This window comes from Peromyscus californicus, unplaced genomic scaffold (genome assembly GCF_007827085.1).
Source record: "Peromyscus californicus insignis strain IS unplaced genomic scaffold, ASM782708v3 Scaffold_13__1_contigs__length_99412109, whole genome shotgun sequence".
Classification (NCBI taxonomy): domain Eukaryota; kingdom Metazoa; phylum Chordata; class Mammalia; order Rodentia; family Cricetidae; genus Peromyscus; species Peromyscus californicus.
The window spans coordinates 79,695,560-79,717,142 of NW_026294424.1; the positions used below are offsets into that span (position 1 = coordinate 79,695,560).

The 21,583-nt window shown below is 38.3% G+C and overlaps 1 protein-coding gene across 3 annotated transcripts in view; it reads right to left on the reverse strand.

The window, feature by feature from the left end:
- Nucleotides 1-592: 592 nt before the first annotated feature.
- The window catches only part of LOC128108575 (transmembrane protease serine 11E), a 113,937-nt gene continuing 92,946 nt past the window's right edge, over nucleotides 593-21,583 (reverse strand). For all 3 annotated transcript variants that reach the window (XM_052735309.1, XM_052735308.1, XM_052735307.1), the window contains 7 exons: nucleotides 21,073-21,140; nucleotides 19,461-19,624; nucleotides 16,826-16,864; nucleotides 15,217-15,397; nucleotides 14,042-14,301; nucleotides 10,028-10,170; nucleotides 593-3,973 (listed from right to left, as the gene is read on the reverse strand). In XM_052735309.1, coding sequence (XP_052591269.1) covers nucleotides 3,812-3,973; nucleotides 10,028-10,170; nucleotides 14,042-14,301; nucleotides 15,217-15,397; nucleotides 16,826-16,864; nucleotides 19,461-19,624; nucleotides 21,073-21,140 — 1,017 coding nt within the window. In that variant the 3' untranslated portion in view covers nucleotides 593-3,811. The remainder of the gene's footprint in view (nucleotides 3,974-10,027; nucleotides 10,171-14,041; nucleotides 14,302-15,216; nucleotides 15,398-16,825; nucleotides 16,865-19,460; nucleotides 19,625-21,072; nucleotides 21,141-21,583) is intronic.

Below are 21,583 nucleotides of genomic sequence, written 5' to 3' on the forward strand. Positions count from 1 at the left end.
AACAGAGCAATGATTCATTGCAATGAACACTTACAAGCAAAGATGTATGGACTAAAGGGTATATACGCTGTCTGACTCACTGGACCACACTGCAGCTTCCACACCAAGATTTTTGTTGTTGCTGTTGTTGTTGTTTTCTTTTCTCTCATTTTGGTTTTACTTGTAAATTTTGGTTTGGTTTGGGGAGGAAGTTGCAAGGGCAGAGGGTGGAAGGGAGAGGAAAGGAAGATGAGTGGGATCGGGATGCATGATGCGAAATCCACAAAAATTCAATTTAAAAAGTTTTAAAAAAGGAAACTAGGTGAGTAAATATTATTTTCCCTATAGATGAGTGATTTAGGCTTAAATTATCTAAATACCTGGCTTCAGTTGTATAGTTACGATAAGTTCTGTGATCAGTTTTAAAAATCAGTATGTAAATACAATCATGCATTGTTTTCTGATGGGATGCATTCTGAGAAAAGGCTCATCAGGCTGTTTCATCAACATCAATGAACATCACATCATTTATGCAAAACCCAACAAGAAAGGTGAATTGTTCCACATAAGATGGGCAGTAGTGATGATGGTATAACATGACACAACGTTTTAGAGTCAACTTTTTTTAATGTAGGAGTACATCCTAAATTAACAACAAAAATTACAGAATAGTAAATACATGAACTATTGTTATGGTCATTTATTATCATTATTATTAATTGCTAACGTATTATACTTTCAGATGACACAGTGTAATGGGTTTGTTCACACCAGTATAACTACGAATACATTTATAATGGAGTGCACTGCAGCATCAGGATGGCTAGAACAGCAGAAGGTTAGAGAAAGTTAGCACCATTATAATCTCATGGGAGCACCATCCTATACATGGTGTGTTACTAATGAAAATATTATGTGGCACATGACTGTACAATAAAGCTATGTTTTCTGCATAATGAAATAAATAGAAGATCCATTAAATAACATGCATTAAAAGAGTATTACATAGAGTAAACTTAGTTGGTGGTATGGGTTAAAAGATACAGAAGAGAAATGCCTGTTCTGTATAATTAATAAATATTGCAAGCACCACTCCTTAACCTCCTCCAATTATGGTTAACACTGATATTCTAAAGAACAATAAAGCCCACTTTATATTACTTTCTAAAGTAGTCACTGTTTTACGAATATGGTACTGTGCTGCCTCATATAACACTTGAATAACTGTTATATTTTTGTTGTGACACAAACCTCTCTCTTTAAATGCTTTGTGTAAGGAAATGCTACATGTATTTATCTAAGGAACATAACACCCTCATAAAACCTAAACCTCTAAAATTAATCTTTAAGTCTTTAAAAGTTAGTTTATAGAGATAGATTCTCAAATCATGCAATATTAACTACAGTTTGAAACACAAACTCCAGAAATCTGCAAAATACTAATAAATGTCTTAAATTAACATGAATTCACCTATAAATATGTTTTCAAACCTAGATTTTATTTTGTGGTTTTTGAGAACAAGCTATAGAATTTTGACTTCTGCTTTGACTGTATCATGAAAATACAAGTATCTTTACATTCAGGAGGCTTTCCTGTAACTTCCCACAGCTGTAGGCTGCCATCTAGAGGCTGTCATGAATAGTATACTTTGGGAATTTTTTTTTTTAAGATTTTTCATTTTATTTTATTTTTAAATTATTTCTTTCCTTTCCTTCCTGCAAGCCCTCCAATTTATCCTTTCTTGCTCTTTTTCAAATTCGTTGTCTCTTTTTCAACAATTATTGTTTTTTGTGTGCATATATATGATTTATAATTTCTACATACATGAGTACAACCTGGTCAGCTTGTATAATGCTACTTTCAGGTATGTTTTAAGGCCTGACCGTTTGGTATTGGATAACCAATTGGTACTCTGTTCTCTAAGGACTATTTAAGGACTATTTCTCCCACTCTCTGTATGTATGTATGTCTGTATTGGTGATGTGAGAAGGTGCCCATGGATGCCAGAGGTGTTGGATGCCCTGGGAGCTGGAGTTACTTCTAAGGTAACTCAGTGTGAGTGTTGGGAACCAAACGTCTGTCCTCTGTAAGGACAGTGTGAGTCCTTAACCTCCGAGCATCTCTCAAGCCACACTAATCAGTTTTTAACAGATCTCTGAAACTAATATGACTTTAATAGTCTTATATATCTCTAAAGTTCATCATTTTATGAACTTTCCTCCAAAGAGCTTTTTAAAAAGAACCACAATAATTCAGAATATTAAACATTGACAATTCATGTTAGTTTTCATATCTTATCTTAGACAAGTGCCTAACTTTTATCAGTCGATAAGGTGAATATTATTTGAGTTAATATAAGTCAACATTTTTCCTGATAACATTGGTTTCACAATGGCTATACTATGGTACTATGTGCTCTATTATATATTCTTTTATAGTCTGTATACAATGAGGAGATGGTTGCTGAATGCCTTGGTGAAATCTTACCATAAACATGTCATAGACCATGACATCTGTCCTAATTTCATTATGGTCTGGATCCTTTGGATCTAGGGTATCTAATGTCTCAGTAATAATTTTTCAAACTGAAATCACAAAAGCGGCCAGTATCTGGCTTCTTCTCTTCAGTCTGGGTGTTGAAGTGGGTTCTAATGCAGCACAATGTAGATGCAGCTTCCAGGAGTTCTTCCCTGTGGTCTCATCCCAGCTGAGTGACATCTCAGCATAGACAGATGTCACAAGCCCACTTTTCACACACAGGCTGAAACTGACAGCAGAGAGAGCATATCCGCCATCATCTCAAACTAGAAGACCAAGTCCCAGTTGCAGCCAAATCACTATTATCACACACTAATATCTGAACCTTATTCTAGTCAAGATCTACCATTGGGAAAGGGTTAGGGATTATCCCACCACAGTCGTTAGGTTAGACTGAGTCTTTGAATTCCATTCAACTATACAATTATTTTACCACATAAGGTATGCTGACTATTTGGAAATAAACTTTTAATCTACCTTCAAACCTTGAGAGAATTTCCAGTAATTTTATTAGTAAGCTTCTCCTCATCCTTCATTCCTTCATTAGTTTTCATGTTGCAATGTCAAGCAAGTCAGTGATTTATTTCATTCTTGATTGTATGTTGACATCCTCTGCATGTCAGTTGCAAATAAATATTATTTTCTTTGATTTGTTCATAACAAGTACATTATAAAGAGTTTGTGTGATTATTGTAGCCACAGGAAACAATCATTTTCATGTTGCTCTTGTCAGTCATGCAGGAAGAAAATTTAGCTATATATTAGTTTCTCCATTTCTTCAACTTCTTCTCCAACATGAAATTTTGACCAGTCTGTGGCTGCCCATGCTTGCTGATCTTTTATAATGAATGTGATCACTTCTCACATTCTATTTTTAAAAATTCCTAGTGTTTTTCTGTACATTAAAAAATGTAGTTCCTTTTCATTTCCCACTTTATGTCATTCCTCATCTTGCACTTGAAAAGTAGGAATTCACTAATATGAGAGAAACTGATGAGATAAAGGAAAGGCTTGCTTCAAATTGTAAGTGTGCATGAGCACTTTGGATCAGCAATTCAAAATTTTGGTGACAGGAAACTTGTAGAAAATAAAAGAGTGCAGGTTGGCAGAGTCCCTCTGAAAGAAGCAAGAGGCTCGTGTAAAGAACTAAGCTAGGAAGGAAATGTACACTTCGGATTGTTCAGTGTGGTGGTTTAGGTCCTCCTGATTTATAAAGATTCTTTTGCAGCTGTGTGTCTCTAAGAACAGCCTACAGACTAAAACATCCATTTCATCCCACTGGGTCCTTCTGCTTTAGAGACCAGTGTTTGATGCAATCCAGTCCCGAAAGGAAGTCACTCTGGTATAAACACCAGGCTTATTTGGTTGGGCACATTCATCTCCCCAGCTCACTATTCCAGCAAGGTACCAGATATCTCTAACATCTGGAGCAACCAGTGGTCCTCCAGAGTCACCCTAAGGAAAAATGGAGAGATTATTTAGTTATAATTTACCTCACAAAGGCAGAATTTGTTATTTACCCAAGGTAAACTATAACAAACGTAGTGATTTTCAAGTCTTCAGTGTTGTGGAATATTAGTTTAAGATGTGTTATGTTTATTTATGCTGTGGAATATTTGTTTAATGATGCAAAGATGTGCTGCATTCTTTTATGTTGCATTTGTTTAGTTTTGTAAAGCTGTGTTATTTGCCTGCCTAAAACACCTGATTGGTCTAATAAAGAGATGAACAGCCAATATCTAGGCAGGAGAGGGATAAGTGTGGCTGTCAGGCAGAAAGAATAAGTAGGAGGAGAAATCTAGAAAAAGGAAAAGAGGAGTGAGAAAAGAAGTAGCAGAGGATGCCAGGGGCCAGCCACCCAACCACACAGTCAGCCACAGAGCAAGAAGGAAAGAAAGATATATAGAATAAAGAAAGATAAAAAGTCCAGAGGCAAAACATAGTGAAAAAGAAATGGGATAATTTAAGTTAGAAAAGCTGGCTAGAAACAAGCCAGGCTAAGGCCGGGTATTCATAAGTAAAAATAAGTCTTTGTGTATTTATTTGGGAGCTGGGTGGTGGGCCCCTGAAAATTAAAAATAAAAACCAACTGCACTTCAGGATGTTGAAATAAAGAGCAGTGCAGCTACCCACAGAAAGGCATTCTGCTGCCAGGGGAGTTGGTTTGGCCTCGTGTTTCAGGACACAGACAGAAAGTTCATTTAGCTGAAGAGCAAATAGTACTGTGGATTTAGCTGGTACATCTGACCAGATCACTCCTTCTTCAGGTCACTACCTTATTAATATGACCTAACTCACCAGTAAGTGGTAAATAGTCCATTACTAATAAGCCACACGGACATGAGCTTTGAAAATCCGGAGACCTTAACATCTGAGGCTAGATAAATGGCTCATCTACAAAAAGTATATATTGCTCTTCAGAGAACCCAAGTTTAGTTTCTAGTATTCACAACACACACTCACAAATATCCATAACTCTAGCTCCAGGGAGATCCACCACTTGTAGCCTCCACAGACAGTTGCACTCACCTGCACATACAGACACACATATACACATAATAAAAAATAATAAAAATAGCCGGGCGGTGGTGGCGCACGCCTTTAATCCCAGCACTCGGGAGGCAGAGCCAGGCGGATCTCTGTGAGTTCGAGGCCAGCCTGGGCTACCAAGTGAGTCCCAGGAAAGGCGCAAAGCTACACAGAGAAACCCTGTCTCGAAAAACCAAAAAAAAAAAAAAAATAAAAAAAAAAATAAAAATAATAAAAAATAAAAATAATAAGTATTTTAAAACATTTCACAGTTCTACTGAGTTTGGGAATGCAATTAAATTTTCATCTCACACTAATAGCCTAAAACATGTGAATGAAAATGGCTTTGGAGTATTTGGAAATTTGGGATTAAATTTGAACAAGAGTTTAATTTGGAAGATACAGCTTTGGGGAAGTCATTTTGGGAAGCAATTACAGTTAAATACTTTAAGGTGGCTTCTTTGAATGGGTATAAAGACAAAACAGAAAATTTCATATGAGATCTGAATCTTGACTTCTTGGGTATAGAGATTGCTGATAAGAAAGATAACTAGGGGATAAAACCAAATTTGAGAAGATGGAAGGGGAGGCAGAAATCAGTTTCATGAATTAGGATCGTGGAATCTGAAGAAAGATTATGTTTTAGAAAAGAGAAATTTGCCAAATAACACTGAGATGAGAAAGACCAGACTCAGTTAACAGTGTTGTTTTAGATTATTAATGGTTTTTTGTGATATTAAAGCTGTACAGAGCCATACAGGTGGAGAAAATGGAGACACAATTCTATCTCAGATTCAAGTGTGTACAATTGGCACTCAAGCATCTTCCTGTTCTGTTCATGTTTCTCAATGATCATAATAAAAGTGCCCTGAGTATTGAATTCAAGCTAAAATATTTTAGTGAATGGGAACAGTTGCAAATATGGATTTAGCAAATGTACTTTCAAATAACTCTTTCAATATTCGATTTCACCTTAGGACATTTATTTATAGATTAACCGTTGTTTGTTTCTTCTGTTATCCCAAAAGCAATGAAGATTAGAGAAGAGAAAATTAAACACAATGAAATGAGTCTAATCTTGAGCTTGAGCCTCAGGCATGCAGAAAGGTCAGCTATATGAGAGAGCTCAATTATGCAAACTGAACATGGCTAAAATGATTGACCCAAGAATAAGGCAGGAAAGGTCTGTCTGGTTCCATTGGTGGTCAAAAGGGGGGGGGGGGGTGATGGAGGTGGAAACTGGCAGTGTTCCCATGAAATCATGAGAAAAAAATATGAAAATGTGTAAAGTAAGAGCTTGAAAAAATACATGTCTTTGTATAGCTCTAGATTGAAACCCGGAGAACAAGATGAACTTTCAAAGAATATGGAATTTAAAAAACGTGTTAAACTTAGTCTTCTAAAATTACAAAGTAAAAATTGTAGGAAGGACATACCCAATGAAGCAGTTAGCCCACTCCAATATTTTGTCAGTGATGTTTTTAAAGAAACCATTTGTGCATCTTATAAAAAGATGAATTTTCATACTGACCAAGACACTGAATTGGCAACGCTAGATGGTTTATACTGGGATCAAAACTCAAAGATGTCTGTAATTCAAACTAGGATGGCATTGAGTTATCCCATTTCCTGGGGCTACATTTGGCTAAAGCTAAGAATCAATCGTGGGTTCTAGAAATGAAACAAATATAAAAATATTCTGAAATGTAAGGTGAAGAAAGCAAGTAGACTAAGTAACTTCAGACTTGGGGAGTAGTACAGGAAAAAATTGCATTTTATGGTCTGGTTATTTGAAGCTGAAAAAGTCACCAAGTTGTCAACCTGTGAAGATGTGCAATTAAAAAAATTAATTTTAAAGGTCTCAAGAAAAAAAATTTTTTTCCAGGCTGAGAGATGGTTTAGCACTTATTCTCATAGAGGACCTGGATATGGATCCCAGCACCTAAATGCTTGTTCACAGCCATTCATACCTCCAGTTCCAAGATCCAAAACCTTTGCTGACCCCCATAAGCAGCAGCTACACATGTAGTGTACATAAATGTAGGCAAAATACTCACACCCATAAAATAAATTAGTTTAAATCAACTCAAAACCTCTCTAGTAAAAGAGTCAGAAGTGGGTAGATGGGGAAGATAGAAATACTAAGCAATCAGTTCAAATCAAATAGGTAGACTTGCTGGGTAGTTTTATGTCAACTTATATACACTAAAGTCATCTGAGGGAAGGGAACCTCAATTTAGAAAATGCCCCCATAGACCAGGTTGTAGGGAGACCTGTAGGGCATTTTCTTAGTTAATGATTGATGGGGGAGGACCCCGCCCATTATGGGTGGTGTGATCCCTGAGCAGGTAGTCCTGGGTACTATAACAAAGCAGGCTGAGCAAACCATAAAGAGCAAACCAGTAAGCAATACCTCTCCATGGCCTCTGCAACAGCTCCTACCTCCAAGTTGCTGTCCTGTTTGGGTTACTGTCCTTATGTCCTTCAACAATGAACAGTTATAAGAAAGTGCAAGCCAAATAAACCATTTCTTCCCAACTTGCTTTTGGTCATGGTGTTTCATAGCAGCAATAGAAACCCTAAGACACAGATTCTAGGACTTGTCAGTCTGTACAAACAGGCCCATTCCTTTATACACTGGTGTTAAAGCAGGCTAAGTGATACTGAGACTTTCTTCCCTACTAAGGGACAGCAAAGACCTCACCCAAAACCTCTATGGTCACTATGGGGGAGCACGGTCTACAAGCAGGAGATAATGTGTCATGAGTCTCCTCCCACCATGATGACATCAGAGAACACATAACTGAGTAGTTGTTAGTTTTCATTATTGTCAAGGACGAATAAAACCACTATGTTGTGGTATCAGCAGTGGCTATAAGGGTATGGTAGCAAGGTGTTCCAGACAAAGTGATTGCAGAGAAGGCTTCATAGGGACGCTGAAATTCCATCTAAAAGCAGACACAACAGGGCACTCTCCTTGAGTGGGAACAAGGCAATGCCCACACTGCCCTTCTCCTACCAGTGTGGCCTCAGCAGAAGCTACTAAGACTGAAAATTTAACGGCAGTTTTATGAAGTCAAGTATTCAGCATCCATTTGAAAGTGACTCATTCTGTGGTGAACCAGGAAATTCTCCCCTTGGACAAAAAAGGCAATATGCAAACACCAGCTCTGAGGTGATGGATGAGCAGCCCTTTTTAAAAGTCGCAATATCTCAGCGTATGAGATGAATGAAAACTAAAATAAATAAATAAATAAATAAATAAAGGAAACCTCAGCAAAGAATATCTAGATGCAAATGAGAATAAAATGAAAACCCTAGAACTTAGTAATCCAATAACCAAAATTGAAAACACCATTCAGCAGATGAGCTTTGTGTAAGAAGGGCAGAGAAAGGGTAGTGACTTGAATCGGAATCAAAAAACTCACCCAAGCAAGTAACAGAGCAGTGGAAGTAACAAGTCAAGTGGAAACAAATGAACAACAACTCATGGACCTCTGGGACTACAACCAGAAATGTCACATTAAAGTCCCAGAAGAAGGAGAACGAAAAAGTGGAACTCAAAAAGGAATTCAGAGAAATCACAGCTGAAAATTAGCTCAGGCTAGCAAAGGACATAAACCTATGGACTCAGAAGAATCTGAGCAAACTCTGAGATGAATGAAGACAAGGAAATCGATCCTAAGACATAGGGTGAAACCTCTATAAAGACAAAGGAAAATCCTTGAAGACAAGAGAGACATGTACAAGCAAATCTCATGGCTGTAGATTCTACTCATCTCTTGAGGGAGCCATGATGCAAGGGCCCAAAGAGAGCTATCTGTCTCCTACTCTATATCTGGCAAAATTATGGTGCAGAAATGAAGGTGAAGTAAAGGGCCTGACAGACAAAATAAAAATAAAAATAATAATAATAATAATAATAATAATAATAATAACCTTTTCATCAACAGACCTACATCTAAAATATGGTTAAAGGAAGTTCCTAAAACAGAAAAGAAATCTTAGAAAGGAAGGAGATATGAAAACCTTTGAGTCAACAGAGTTTTCTTCTTCACTTGAATACCTAGATTATGCTTAGCAATGAAGAAAAACATTTCATAATGTAGCTCTCCACAGAGAAGAAATTTAAATATTTGTACTTATTAATATTTAATAAAAAAAGAATGGTAGAGATTTAAAGGAAGGTATTTTTTTGATTCTTCACTCAAATGAATAAAATGTTAATAGCAGCAGACTTGGTAAGGTATATATCACATACATGTATCCACACAAACAAGTTAGAGTAACTACTGCATTTTTCTACAAAGAAATAGTTAAGAGTAGTATCAGATAAAACAAATGGAATTCCAAAATAAGTAATTGTGTGATTTTACTTAACGTCCTGAAAAACCACAGGACTATAGAGATGGAGGAAATAGCGATTGCGTGGTGTTAGAGATGGCAGGGGAGGCCAAGAGTTTATTACCCAATGTAGATCTTCAGAGTAATGGAATAGACGCCATCTTGGCCACAATGGCAATTCCATAAATCTATCTTAGGTTGCAAAATACTGCATATCTGGATGCACAGTTTTGTGTCACTGTCCATTCCCCTGATTTTACACAATTATAACTCCCTGTAGCTTTATCATAGTTGTGTGAATGTAACCACTGAAGGAAATAGAGTAATGAGTACACTTGGGGAAAGATGACTCAGAGGATAAAAGCATTTACCACCAGCCTGGATCCCTGCATCCAACCCCTGAAGCATGCATATGGAAGGAAAGAACCCCATTTAGTCGTCCTCTGGCCTCCACATACACATGCGTGCCCACATGCCATACACACCCAAAATAAAATAGCATGGAGCACAAGTTGTTTAAAAGAGGACATGTGACCTTCTTCCACGAAATCTATGTGGTGCCCTGGGAGTCCATAATTATTTCAAAATGAAAAGTGTACAAACCATCGTACAGTATACTAATAGGCAAGTCCATACCTGGCATGCATCTTTCCCTCCTCTTAAGAAGCCAGCACACAACATCCTAGGAGTGATGGCGCCATTGTATGCTTGAGGTTGATTGCAGGTTTGAGTGTCTATGTAGTCCACCTGTACTTGCCGAAGGTGACTCTGGGTAAATCCTGAGAAAAGACAGTCATCTTTATAGATATGAGTATTTTATAGACCTGAAAAAAGACCTCTGCTCTAATTATTAGATAAGATGACAATATGCATGTGGGGAGGTGAGGGGGTGGGGGAGTGTTTAAGAACAGTAATATTTGAAGGAATTCTTTCTAACTAGTTTAAGTAAAATTTTCAGTGCCTAAAAAAGACCTTCAAATTGCTGAAGCACCACAAGATTTTGTCTGGGGAGAACAGCTGTACAATTACTTAATCTTCACAATTAGGTATATCAACAAACCCTGATTTCTCACATGGCCAATTGTATGGTAGGAAAATCAGTAGCAAAAGCCTAGTGTGTCATCACATGCCCGAAACCCTGGTGGGTTTAAGAGTGGGGAGGCAGAGACGGCTGGAATCTTGAGGTTTGCTGGCCACCGGTATAGTTGAAACAGCTAGCACTAGGTTCAGTAAGACATCCTGTCAAAAACACAAGTGACAGCTTATGCTGGCAAAGATGTGGAGCAAGGGAAACACCCCTGCATTGCTGATAGCAATGCCAACTTGTCCAGCCACCATGGAAATCAATATAGTGGTTGATTCCTCAGAGAACTGGGAATCAATATACCTCAAGACCCAGCTGTTGTGGAATATTCGTTTAAGATATGTTACCCTTGTTTATGCTGTGGAACATTTGTTTAAGATGTGCTGCATTCTTTTATGCTTCATGTGTTTAATTTTGCAAAGCTGTGTTACTTTGCCTGCCTAAAACATCTAATTGGTCTAATAAAGAGGCGAATGACCAATAGCCAGGCAGGAGAGGGATAGGAAGGGCTGCCAGACAGAGAGAATAAATAGGAGGAGAAATCTAGGCTCGAGAGGAGTGAGGAGTGAGAAAAGGAGGAGCGGAGCAAGCTAGGGCCCAGCCACCCAGCCACACAGCCAGTCACAGAGTAAGAAGAAAAGAAAGATATATAGACTGAAAAAGGGTAACAAGCCCAGAGGCAAAGGGTAGTTAAAGTAAAAAGGGATAATTTTAGAAAAGCAGGCTAGAAACAGGCTAAACTAAGAGTGGCATTCATAAGTAAGAATAACTCTCCATGTATTTATTTGGGAGCTGGGTGGTGGGCCTCCAAAGATTAAAAAAGAGAGAAAGAAAACAACAACAACAACAAAATAACTACACTCAGCTATACCACTCATGGGACACTCCATGCTACCACAAGGACATTTGCTCAACTATGTTCATAGCAGTTTCATTCATAATAGCCAGAACCTGGAAACAACCTAGATGATTTTCAACTTAAGAATGGATAAAGAAAACTTGCACTTGGGAGACAGAGGTAGGTGGATCGCTACAAATTCAAGGCCAGCATGGTCTACAAAAATAGTTCCAGGACAGCAAAGGCTACACAGAGAAACCCCTGTCTCAAAAAACCAAAAACCAAAAGAAGAAGAAGAAATGAAAATGTGGTACATTTACACAATGGAGTATTACTCAGTTGTTAAAAACAATGACATATGAAAATTGCAGGCAAATGGATGAAACTAAAAAAAAAAAAAAAAGACATCATGAATGAGTTAACCCAGACCCAGAAATACATATGTAGTTGTGGTGATATATTGTGTTCCCCAATATATTGTGCACCCTAATAAAGCTTATCTGAGGCTCAGAGGAAAAAGCCAGCCACTATATTAAACATAGAAGTCAGGCAATGGTAACACACACCTTTAATCCTAGCATTCTTGAGGCAGAGATCCATTGGAATCTCTATGAGTCCAAAACCGCACTGGGAACAGAATCAGGCATGGTGGCACATGCCTTGAATTCCAACACTAGTTAACCATAAAGAACTGGAGGTCTGTACAGAGAGACAGGAAGTGACAGAGCTGGGCAGAAAGAGGAAGTGACTTAACGAAGTGATACGGCAGGGACAGAAATGCATATAGGCGTGTGTATACAGAAAGTAGGTCTCTTCGGAGACTGAGGCATCAGGATGGTGAGGTTGGCTGTGGCTTGTCCCATTCTTTTGATCTCTCAGTTTTAAACCCCAATATCTGGCTCTGGATTTTTTATTTATGAGACTGTTTAGCAATTTGTGTTACACGTGGTATGTACTCTCTTGTAAGTGGACATTAGCCGTTACATAAAGGATAATCATGCTACAATCCACAGACCCAGAGGCTGAGTAACAAGAAGAGCTCAAGGCGGGGGAATGCAGGTGTGGATGGGAACAGGAAGGATCAGATCAGAGGCAGGGGGCAGGAAGTGGAGAGAAAGAGTACTGGGAGGACATTTGGGGGCAATGTAGAAACCTAGTGCGGTGGAAACTCCCTGTAAATCTACGAGAGTGACCCTAGCAAAGACTCCTAGTAATTGGGGTTACATAGCCTGAACCGGCCATCTTCTGTAACCCGGCAAAACTTCCAGCAGTGAGACTGGGACACCAACCATCCACAAAAGCTTCCATCTACAATGTGTCCTGCAAGACGTTCAGGGGTGATAGTGGTGTAGAACTTGTGAGAGTGGCCAACCAATGACTGGTTTAGCTTGAGGCCCATGCCATGAGAGGAGCCCACACCTGACGCAGCCTGAATGGCCAGGAACAAGAGACTGGACAACCCAGAGATCCAGGATAGAACTGAACACAACTGGTTAAAAAAAAAAAGAAAAGAAAAGAAAGAAAGTCAATGGAATAATTTCTAACAATATTCTGTTACACTCATGGATCAGTGCCTAGCCCAATTTTCATCAGTCAGGCATCATCCAGCAGCTGATGGGAGCAGGTGCAGCAACCCACAGCCAAGCACTAGGCAAAACTTGAGGAACCCTGCATGAGAGGGGAAGAAGGATCATAGGAGCCAGAGGAGTCGAGAACACAGCCCACAGCATCAATCAAGCAGGGCTCAGAGGGGCTCACGGAGACTGAAGTGACAATCAGGGAGCCTGCATGGGTCTGAGCTAAGTTCTCTGCATATATGTTAAGGTTGCATAGCTTGGTATTCTTTTTTTCTCCGAGACAGGGTTTCTCTGTGTAGCTTTGTGCCTTTCCTGGAACTCACTCTGTAGCCCAGGCTGGCCTCGAACTCACAGAGATCCGCCTGGCTCTGCCTCACGAGTGCTGGGATTAAAGGCATGAGCCACCACCGCCCGACATAGCTTGCAATTCTTGTGAGACTCCCAACAGCAGGAGCAGGGCTGTCTCTGGTTCTGTTGCCTGCTCTTGGGACATATTCCTCCTACTGTGTCACCTGAACCTTGATATGAGGGTTTGTGCCTAGTCTTTTTGTAATTTATTATGCCATGTTCAGTTGCTCTCCCTGGGAAATCTGTTCCTTTTTTGAAGGGAAATGAAGGAGGAGGGATCTGGGGGAGAGGTGAGGCAGGTAGGGGCTGAATGGAGTGGAGGGAGGGGAAACTTCTGTCAGGATGTAATGTATGAGAGAAGAATAAAAAAGACATCCTGTATCTAAATAAATAATAAGGTGAATAAGGATGAGTAAAACATTCTGAAATCATCCTCTGGCCTAGACACACACTCACATCAGAGAACACACAAAGCACACAAACATATAGCTCCACACACACACATACATTCCCTACAGGTGCATACACTCATTTAAAAAAAGAAATTCAGTGTCCAACAGGTATATCTGCTCCTTCACATGTCCTACAAAATCGTTACAGTAACAGCAGCAATGCAATAAATAGAAACTGAAGGTGAGAAAGAATGTATGCATTGTCAGAGTGGCTTAAAGCCTGCCTTAGCCTGAATCCACATGATGAACAACCAACATACTTTGTCATGTCATACGTTGTCTCATTTCTTTAAAATGCCTTGGGACTCCAAATTAGGTCATTGTGCCTTGATTTTCCCTCCAGATGCTCACCATCATTTTGCAATGCTCCAAATCCTGTCACAAACATCTTCTGCCCCGAACGGAATTCATGGTTTGCATCGGGGAGACAAACCTTGTGCACTGCATTTGTGCAGGGGACCGGCCTAGAAAGCTGTGCCAGGGCAATGTCGTAGTCATGTGATGGGTAGCTGTATTTTTCATGAACAATTATCCTTCGGAGGCCTGTCCTCAGTTTTGGAGGTTGTATTGTTGCCCCAAAGGAAGCAGTCCATCTGGATGGGTCCTTGTGCCTACCAAAAAAATAGTAGTAATAATAAATTCTAGCTTACTTTGGTATCAGTGTAATAATTGGTAAGTAATGGTTTTATCTGCAGGTATCAGCATAAATGTTTTTTTTAAGTTATAGTTTATATCAGCAGAAATAAACTCTTTCCAATGAGAAAACTGGGCTCTGGGTTCAAGCCAGGGGGAAGCCACAAGGGTGCTTTCCCTCAGTTACATGTCACACTGTGCACCATGGTGTCTGCTGCAGATCCAGGAGCCTTTTCTATAAGTGGCTACAAGCAACACATGAAAAGAAAATTTTGCATAGATGAAAGTAAAACATTCCACATACCCCACATCCTCTGCCTGCAAGAATATATATTTTTCAGAAGTCCACAAAGGTCACGTATAATTTAAAACGCATTACTACTGTGGGTATTGTCAATATTTTGACACCATGTTGAAAAGTCAACATTCCTTCTAACATGAAAAGTCAACTATTCAGTTATAAAATTTGCTACTTTCAACTTCCTTCACACTTGCTCATCTTCCCTCTTGGAATTTCCTCATAGGGATCAAAACTACCATCTGATCAACTTCAGTTCTTGTAAAGATACTTGGTTACCATCTTCTCTTTGATAACAAGCTCAAAATTCAAACGTGACTTCAAGTGCATATTGTTCTTTGGCCAACTATCATAAATTTCTCAATGAATAGTTACACCACAGCAATGTACGTTGGTGTCATTTTCATTCCCAGAGACCAGAAAACTTCCTACTAAGTTATCTGAGACTCCCTCTATGCTTCATGATAAACATACCATTTTTTTTTTGATTTGTGCCAAACTCACTTCTCTAAAAATTCATGAATTATTTCATGAATATACAATATAAAACCTCATGCACTTTCCTTCTGCCCCATCCTCAAAGCCCAGGACTTACGTTCGAAAGCAGTGAGCAGCACTCACAAGCCATGTGTTATTGATCAAAGCTGCTCCACAGCGATGAGACCCATCCCACTGCAGGCTACTCTGCCATGGCCATTCCCCCTCTTCTGCTTGGGTCCCTCCGACAATCCTGAGACTAGTCTGTGCTGCGGATTTATTCCGCCGTGTCCCACAACCTGCCAAGTAAACAGAAGACCGTAATTAGCAGTTCTTTAAGCATCCCAACTCTCTTTTACTGCGTGGTCCAATAGATCAAACATTTTCTCATGTTTTTATCATTATATAAATAACAACATTTTATTTAGTCAACTCCTAAACATCTTGTGAGATTTAAATTGGGCATTGTTTGTCTTTGGGTGACCTCTCTATCAATTTCTCTGCTTCCAAACTAAATTAATTGTGACTTCTTTCATGCTTCCTTAGTGGCAATACTAATTAATGATATCATTCCATATGTGTGTGCAAGTGGTTCTGTTGTTATCATTATTTTTGTTATTATTATTGTATTTGTTGTTGTTATTCCTCCGCATTGCTTACAATGGAGTTTTTCCACAGCCTGGGTGCCACTGCTGCTTAGAGTCATAAGAGTTTTAGGCATGAGTGACTATCCTTAGTAGGGCTTCTGATTGAGACAAACTAGATGTCAGTGATCATGAATCAAGCATCTGGTAATATCAGAGTGTAAACTGCTTTGGGCAGGTATATGTTGCCCATTTTGCATCGCTTTTGGCTCACACAGAACCAGCACACCCTAGGTTCCTAATTATTATTGATGGCAAGAATATTTTGTTGGTTCTAGGCTTAGTGAACTTTATAAACAAATCAACATTCCAAGCTCTTATCTTAATTTTTAATTACACTTATTTACTTAGTGTGTAAGTATGTGTGTATCTACTACTGTGAGTGTAGGCCAGAGGACAGCCTTCAGTATTTGGTCCCCTGCTTCCCAGTATTTGGTCCCAGGGATTGAATTCATGTTGCCCGGCTTAGCAGAAAGTGCCCTTACCTGCCGAGCCATCTCACCTTCCCTCCTTCCATTAAAAAAAAAAAAAAGATAAATAATGTCCTCTTACCAACTGTGTAACTACTAAATATATTTTTGAGCCACAGTGAGTGGTCTGCTATGAGAGAGTGAAGGACTAGGTCTAGAATCAAGACCTTTAAAACTTCATCATTTTTAATTTCATCTAATAAACCACAAGTCCATAATTACCTACAATTTCTATTGTAATCAAACAATATCAAGATGATTTTATTTAGAGTAGTTTGACATTAAGATAAAAAATAACAGCATGTGGCTCAGTGTTATATATTGAAAAACTATGAATATAGCCACATGCAAAGAGAGTATTTTTGCTTCTTCCTTAACAGTTGTCCAACTCACTTCAGTTCCCATGGACACATGGACAGCCAATCTGAAGTTCTCTCAATTTTGCTGTTCCTTAGCGGATCTCAGACACAAAATGAAGTGCCATGAGCTATGTACAAATCATTCAAATTCTATTCTATCTCTGCAGTATCAACACAAAGCCCATGTAAATGTTCTAGAGTGTTAACCTTTCTGCAATCAGATAATGCAATCTTAATGAATACATTCAACTTACAATGGTTGAGATAGTTGTCTGTTTCTGTCTTGTTGATTTCTGAAATACACACAAATGGTGAATAGGATGGGGTGAGCATAAGAGAATTTCACTAAGTTTTCAGCACTAGACAGCTGATAAATTTCTAAAACAGTATCTTTGGGTTATAAGGAAAGGAATATAGTTAGGTTATCACAGACATGCTTTTTTTTACTGTTTCGAAGAGGAGAGGAGGCATGAGCAATGAGCCTAGAACTCTGGTGTGAAAAAGAAGCACATAGATAACCTGTTTATAATGTAGATTACTGTTGCATTCTCAATAACACTGATTCACAAGTTTTGTGTTGAAACCTAAGAATGTGAGTTTTAAACCAGAAAATAAGAATCTGTGAATCCATGGCCTCTCTTTGATAAATATTAAATTAAACTATAACATCAATTCCTTAAATGCAATGATAGGTTTACTAAACATAATATCGGAATATTTTACTACGTACATAGCATAGTTCCACATGTGCAACACAGTCCTCAATTCCATGATCAAAATTAAAAATAATGCTCCTCCTCTCTAAATTTTCTTTCTGCTAGTGTTTTAGATATAAGACTGTCCACACCTTCCCACTCAACTCAGCCAGACCTTGATGACACTCAGCAGTCAGGACCTAATCATATGAAAACAATTGCTCAAGTAAGGGTACAGAATACCCTAAGTACTCACATTTCCTGACATAATAGTTTTCCAGTGATCAACTGTTCTCTTTGAACACATGGCAGGACATGTGTTCTAAATGCAAAAATCATATCAATCTATTAATTTTTCTTCTCATGTTTAATAATTTTGACATACTGAGGTTTGTATTACAAACATTCTTTTTTAATTTATTTATTTTCATTTCATGTGCATTCATGTTTTGCCTGCGTGTTTGTCTCTGAGAATGTGTCAGATTCCCTGAAACTGGAATTATAGGCAGTTATGAGCTGCCATGTGTTTGCTGGGAATTGAACTCAGGTCCTCCGGAAGAGCAGCCAATATCCTTAACCACTGAGCCCTGACATTGTTCTTTTTTACCTTCTCCATCATGCCTTGCAGGAAAACAGAAGATACAAGGAAGGCTGGCTATTGAGTCTCAGTTGCTATTCAGCTACCTAGTAGTCTGTTTCATATAATCTATTCTCTACCTCAAATTCTTGCTAAAAGTTCAGATTTTATCTGTTTCCATACTAAGAATAGCTTTGTGCTTATTTTCAAGTCGCTCTGTTACTACCCTGAAATTCTTAATAATTTTATCTTGTGATGTGTGTTTTGAAAAGGAAGTCCAGTGTGATATTCAAACACAGTATGACCAGAGGAGGCCTATGGAATTTGTGTGTCTGTGATGGCTCACCATGCCACTTGCATGTATCAGTCATGATGCTCTGTGAAGTAGAATCCTGGTGAACACACAACATGTAGGAACATAGCAAGACTCAAAACAAGTACAAGACAAGTGTGTTAAACTCAGGACCAAGCATGGAGGGAGCACTGGCAATAAAGAAGGACATGTTTGTGTTTGAACTAGAAATTTGTAGAACCCAGGAAGAAAGCAATGGCATTCTAATAAGCACAAATGAATATGACACCCTATATAGTTTTTTTTTTGCTCAAAATTTTGTGTATATTGGCTGTTTTAGCTGAAGATAAACATACTGAAATCTATAGACCTTTTTCTACCTAGTATTTCCTTTCTCATCAATAAACCAAAGGCAGAAAGCTTTGAAAGGATGTGTTATATTAAGAAGGGGACTAGAAATAGTCAGCTTAGCTTTGTGTACTGTTCTCACTGTGTTGCAATGAAAATGAGATACAGTTGTCCTTTTGCATCTATAGAGGACTTGTGTAAGGACATTCCCAAAGATCTCAAAACACCAACCATGCTCTGAAATGGTTCAGTATTTGCATTTAACATATATACATCTTCCCATATGCTTTAAATCTCTCTTGACTACTTAGAGTACCTGACAATATAAATACCATGCAGATAGGATACTTACATTCTTAAGGAATAACAAAAAACGTGTGTATTCAGTAAGAATTTTTTTCTGAATATTTTTGGTTTTACAAAAATAATGTGATTTTCTGACTCCATGGAAATAGAGCCCATGGACCAAGAGGACAACTGTACTTGCAGGAACTACAAAATATTATTGCATCATCCTCTGTAGTTCCAGAAAAGAATAAACAAACAAAAATATCACCTCAGCCTATTCGATTACAGTTGTAAAATGCACAGAAATGAGTATATGTGAATTACAGTTGTTCACTGGAAATAATCTTAAGAAAGCAGATGTGAGAAAGAGTATTAAAGCTTTCCTCATGTCATACTCTCAGAACATATGGTGTAAGCAACAAGCAGAAGAAGACTATTCAAAGCCACTTTTTCCATGTTCAATTAGATTCTGTATCCAACATACAAGGCACAATAAAGACACTTCTTGGGAGATAATAAAAGCCTGCATGGGAAGGTTTAGAACACTTTCAAGAGCGAAAATGGTTCATTAACACCATTTAGTCCAAATGTCAAGACCTCAGCAATTAAAGGACAAAAGAATTTTTAACTAAATGCCTAAAGCTATTTTAGAGTTATATGAGAGAAATAAGCAAAATAGACCAACCTACTTTTAATTTCAACTGATTCAGGATCGACAGTGGGGGGTCCTGGAACATATTTCAGCTTTTCATGCAGAACATGTTCAACAATTTGATGCACAGCTTCAGGGTCCTCAGTCAAGCGAATTCGAAAAATCAGTAGCATGTGAGCTGACACTCCATCGTATTCTTTACTATCGTCCCAAAAATATAAAGAAGGAAAGAAGAGAGAGAGAGAGAGAAAGAGAGAGAGAGAGAGAGAGAGAGAGAGAGAGAGAGAGAGAGAGAGAGAGAGAGGAAAAATGAAAGAATTGACGGAGGGAGGAAGTTTGTGAGCAGAATTTATTATGCATGGTTCTTTGGTTTTCTTTTTTTATATCACACTTTATTTTTTTCCGGTCTGTCATCAAATCAGACTCACCTTCTCAGTTCCCGTGGTCTGCTAGTGTCTTAACGCTATGGTTCTCTAAGTGTTCATGCTTCCCCTAAACTTGAGCTTTTTATGTTACAGCACCAAAGGAAGGAAAAATGAGCAATAGCAGGATCAGTAAGATGAAGTCAGCTAACTGCAAAGTGACTTGGGAAATAAAACTGGTAGTGCTTAGTTATTTTATAAACGAAAGGGTCTGGGTGAAAGAGGCTTGTGTGGCAACTTCAGGTTTCTCAGTGGTGTGATTAAATCCTTCTTGAGTTAGGGAATTCACCATGCAACCTCTTGCCAGGGGTGCAAGAACAGACAAATAGTTACAGAAATCAGGAAAACCATTCAGACTGGACATAAAAATCAGATTCCAATAACATAAGATGCCATGTGGATGATGTACCCCTTAAGAGAATGGAGATTTAAGAAGTAGAGAAAGAGTCCAAAAGGATGCTGTCTCAGGTATAGAATTTTTCAGGAGAAAGTCTTCAAAACAATGCCTCAGAAGTGTCAGTGAAGTCACAGGCTGGGAATTAATTCAGAATGGTATCATTTGAATAATACTATAAACAGTTCTTACCCTGTTTTAAAAAAATGTAAATAATGTGTGTTAGAATAAGTTCTTTAAAATCAGTAAGTAGCATTTTACTTAAAAAGTGTTGTGCTTGACAGGTAATTACACACTTGTAATCCAAAGACTGAGGGCAATAAGATTGAGAGTTCAAGGCAAGTTCTGATCTTGACTGTTCAGCAATAATTGATAAGAGTTCTGAAATCCTCTTAAGTACATGTTTGGAGCATGAAAATATAGAATAGAAGAAAATAGGCTAAATTAACTAGGATAAGGGGTGGGTGATAGAAGACATGAGGACATAAAGATCTCATTTGCCGGGATACTGCTCGCTATTAAATTAACCCCCAATTACACACACACACACACACACACACACACACACACACACACACTATAGCATTGGCTCCTATTATACCTATGTCTTCAGCAGGCATCTCACAAATGTTCATTTTCAAATTAGAGACTAAATAAAGGACTCTTTAGCCCATGGGTTTCGTACAGTAGATGAATAAATGCTTGTAAAACTGAATCACATCACATCACCAGTATTTTACAACATATTTGTCAGTGACCAAGTTAAAAATTTCAGCATTGAAACAAGTCTCTTCATTAAGTTAAATCCAGCATAGCATCTTCGGTCTACACACCTGAACTTGATGATGTGAGCCTTGACAAGCTGTCCCCTCAGTGGAGATTTATAAAATGCATTTTTCACCTGTTTCAAGACATTTAAAACACATCAGCAAGAACAGTTTTCTGAAATCCTTCAAGTTAATCCAATGCTCCAGAGAAAATTAAAATACAAAACAAAGCAAGCAAACAAACAAAACACATTGAGAACATTTACAATGGACTGAAGCTGCCTAGTCCTCTGTGGTATCCTACCCAGTGTCAGGAGCTGAGCTTTGTATTCAGAATGACAGCCACATTGAGGCCAGTGAGGACCTAACACGCTCTGCTTGGAAGGCTATCAAAGACAGTGAGCATGCTGTTTCCTTAAAATAGTTCATCCTCTGCTTCCTGAGTTAAGAACTTTTACTGCAGACAGACAAAATGAAGCATTTCTTTTAGTTTTTCAGACTTCTATCACTGTGACAAAATGCCTGAGCATTTAAAGGACAAAAAAAATTGTTCAGACTCATGGTTTTGAAGAAGGAA